Source organism: Solanum lycopersicum, chromosome 2 (genome assembly GCF_036512215.1).
Source record: "Solanum lycopersicum chromosome 2, SLM_r2.1".
Lineage (NCBI taxonomy): Eukaryota > Viridiplantae > Streptophyta > Magnoliopsida > Solanales > Solanaceae > Solanum > Solanum lycopersicum.
In genome coordinates this window covers 19,754,639-19,757,449 of record NC_090801.1, presented here as the reverse complement: position 1 = coordinate 19,757,449, position 2,811 = coordinate 19,754,639, and the positions used below count along the sequence as shown (strand labels likewise).

Genomic DNA, 2,811 nt, shown 5'->3' with positions numbered 1-2,811 from the left:
TTTTTGGTTAACTTTCTTTCTTAGAATTTTTGTGTTTGTTCTTCAAGTGTGAAGAAGTTTTGTTGTTAGACAGTTCTTGAGTTTTCTTTTGTTAGGCAGAGCGTGAGAGAATGAGATTTGAGAGACGTGAAAGAGAGTTGAGTGATGTGAAAGAGATTCATTAGGATTAGGGTAGGTTTGAATTTAGTCAAAGTAAGGTTTAATTAAATTAGTACAATCTGATTTATTTAGCTTAGGTGAAATGACCATTATGCCCTTTAAATAATTCAAATTTTTAATCAACAATTAAATCCTTAATTTGATGCTTCTAGAGGGGCTCGAACTCGAGTAACACCCCATTTGTGAAAATGGGTCACTTCGGGTCACCCCAACACGAATTGATCTTTTAAATTTAATTAATTTATTAATTCTTAAGGGTAATTTCAATATTACCTTGGCCTGAAAAGACCATTTTACCCTTGGACCCTCAAAACTTAAAATTTCCTCTTTTAAGTCCGATAAAGACTCTTTCAATTAAATCTTCATTTTCGAGAGCCTCACATGGTTGGTTCCAACCTTTCCAAGCTAAACTAACTCCCCGAGTTAGTTGGCTTGGTTGTAGTAAGAAATCTGAGGTCTTGTTGTACGCGTATCAATCCGTGTGACCTGTCTGTCTAAGATCTCAACAGGTACCTCTTCATAAGACAAGTCTTCACCAACCCCCAAACCTTCAACAGGTAGGATCGATACTGGATCACCTAGCCACTTCTTTAGCATAGAGACACAAAAGACTGGATGAACAGAAGCTAGCTCCGCAGGCAATGTTAACTCATAAGCCACCTCACGATCTCATATGGCCCAACATACCTCGGAATCATCTTTCCTTTTCTAAAAAATCTCATCACCCCTTTGATAGGTGATATCTTCAAGTAAACCTTGTCACCAACATGAAACTCTGAGGGCCGTTTTCTGTTATCAACATATGACTTCTGCTGACTGTAAGCAGTAGCCAACCTGTCCCTAATCACTCTGACCTTCTCTAAGGCCTCATGAATGATATCTATACCCAAAATGGATGACTCACCAACATCAAACCACCCAACTGGAGATCTACAACTCCTACCATACAGTGCATCAAACTGTTCCATCTCAATGCTGGAGTGATAGCTATTATTATACGAGAACTCTATCAAACGAGATGGTCATCCCATTTACCTCTGAAGTCAATCACACACGCTCTCAACCTGTCCTCCAATGTCTGAATGGTGCACTCTGTCTGCCCATTTTTCTGAGGATGAAAGGCAGTGCTAATATTTATTTGCATGCCCAAGCTATTCTAGAAAGATCTCCAGAAATGTGAAGTAAGCTGAGCTCCTCAATCTGAAATGATAGACAAAGGAATCCCATGCCATCTCATCAATGTAGAGTCTCGCATAATCGTCGGCTCTGTAAGTAGACTTCACAGGGATAAAGTGGGCAGACTTAGTCAATTTGTCCACAATAACCCATATGGAATCATGCTTCCTCCTAATTCTCGGAAGACCAACCACGAAGTACATTTTAATGGCCTCCCACTTCCAAGTTAGAACCTCTATAATCTGAGTTAGACCACCAGGCTTAAGATGTTCTGCCTTAACCTGCTGACAATTAGGACACTTGGCCACATATTCTGCAATGTCCTTCTTTATACCACACAACCAATAAATCTGCTTAAGATCATGATACATCTTGGTGGAACTTGGATGTATGGAATATTTGGAACCATGGGCCTCTAGAATAATCCTAGTCCGCAAATCATCCACATCTGGTACACATAGCCTGTCCTGATACCTAAGTATGTCATCACCTCCCAAAGAGAAAGACTCATTAATCTTCATCAGTACTGAGTCCTTCAGTTCCATCAACACAGGATCTAGATGCTGACCCTTCTTGACTTCAACTACCAAGGATGATTCAGAGCTAGGATGAACTGAAACATCCTCACTAGTAGAGTCAACCAATTGCACACCCAGTCTGGCCAGTCTGTGTACATCTTTCACCAGCTCCTTCTTCTCATCCTCAACGTGGGCTGCACTTTCCATGCTCATCCTACTCAAAGCATCAGCTACAATATTAGCCTTACTTGGATGGAAGTGCACATTCATGTCATAATCCTTCAACAACTCCAACCATATCCGCTGACGTAGATTCAACTCCCTCTGTGTGAACACGTACTGAGACTCTTATGGTCTGTGAACACATCCACGTGCACTCCATACAGATAATGCCTCCCCAGCTTCAGAGCAAACACCACAACTACCAACTCCAGGTCATGAGTGGGATAATTCTTCTCATGAACCTTGAGTTGTCTGGAAGCATAGGCTATCACCTTACTAGCCTACATAAGAACATTACCCAAACCAACCCTACATGCATCACAATAAACCGTGTAATTCTCACCACCTTAGGCAGATAAGCACCTGGGCTGAAGTGTGTCTGTCCTTGAGCTCCTGGAAACTCTTCTCACAAGTATCCGTCCATTCAAACTTGGCTTTCTTCTTAGTCAAAGCTTTCAATGGCCCTCCACAAACCTACGGTAGTAACCAACCAATCCCAAAAAGCCACGAATGTTAGTAGGAGTAAGAGGCTTTGTCCAATTCTTCACAGCCTCAGTCTTCTTGAGGTCCACCTCCACACCCTGATCGGACACAAAATGACTCAGGAAGGTCACTGATCTAAGCTAAAATTCACACTTGCTGAATTTGGCATACAAATGGTATTGTCTAAGTACCTGCAAGGTTAGTTTAAAATGTTGTTCATGCTCTTCCTTGGTCTTACAGTAGATGCTAATGT

At 41.4% G+C, this 2,811-nt stretch overlaps 1 protein-coding gene across 1 annotated transcript; it reads right to left on the bottom strand.

Annotated features, from left to right (window-relative positions):
• Positions 1–582: 582 nt before the first annotated feature.
• Positions 583–1,127, bottom strand: LOC138341927 (uncharacterized). Its single transcript, XM_069294112.1, has 2 exons — positions 915–1,127; positions 583–744 (listed from the first exon to the last, which is right to left on the bottom strand). The coding sequence occupies exons 1-2, from the start codon at positions 1,125–1,127 to the stop codon at positions 583–585; spliced, it is 375 nt and encodes a 124-aa protein (XP_069150213.1).
• Positions 1,128–2,811: the final 1,684 nt, after the last annotated feature.

What these genes read in the sequence shown, in the direction of transcription:
- LOC138341927 (XM_069294112.1), bottom strand. Translation starts at nt 1,127, where the DNA reads ATGGAACAGTTTGATGCACTGTATGGTAGGAGTTGTAGATCTCCAGTT. An exon ending in AGTTTCATGTTGGTGACAAG is followed by an intron (nt 745 to 914) that starts GTTTACTTGAAG and finishes ATGCTAAAGAAG; the next exon opens with TGGCTAGGTGATCCAGTATC.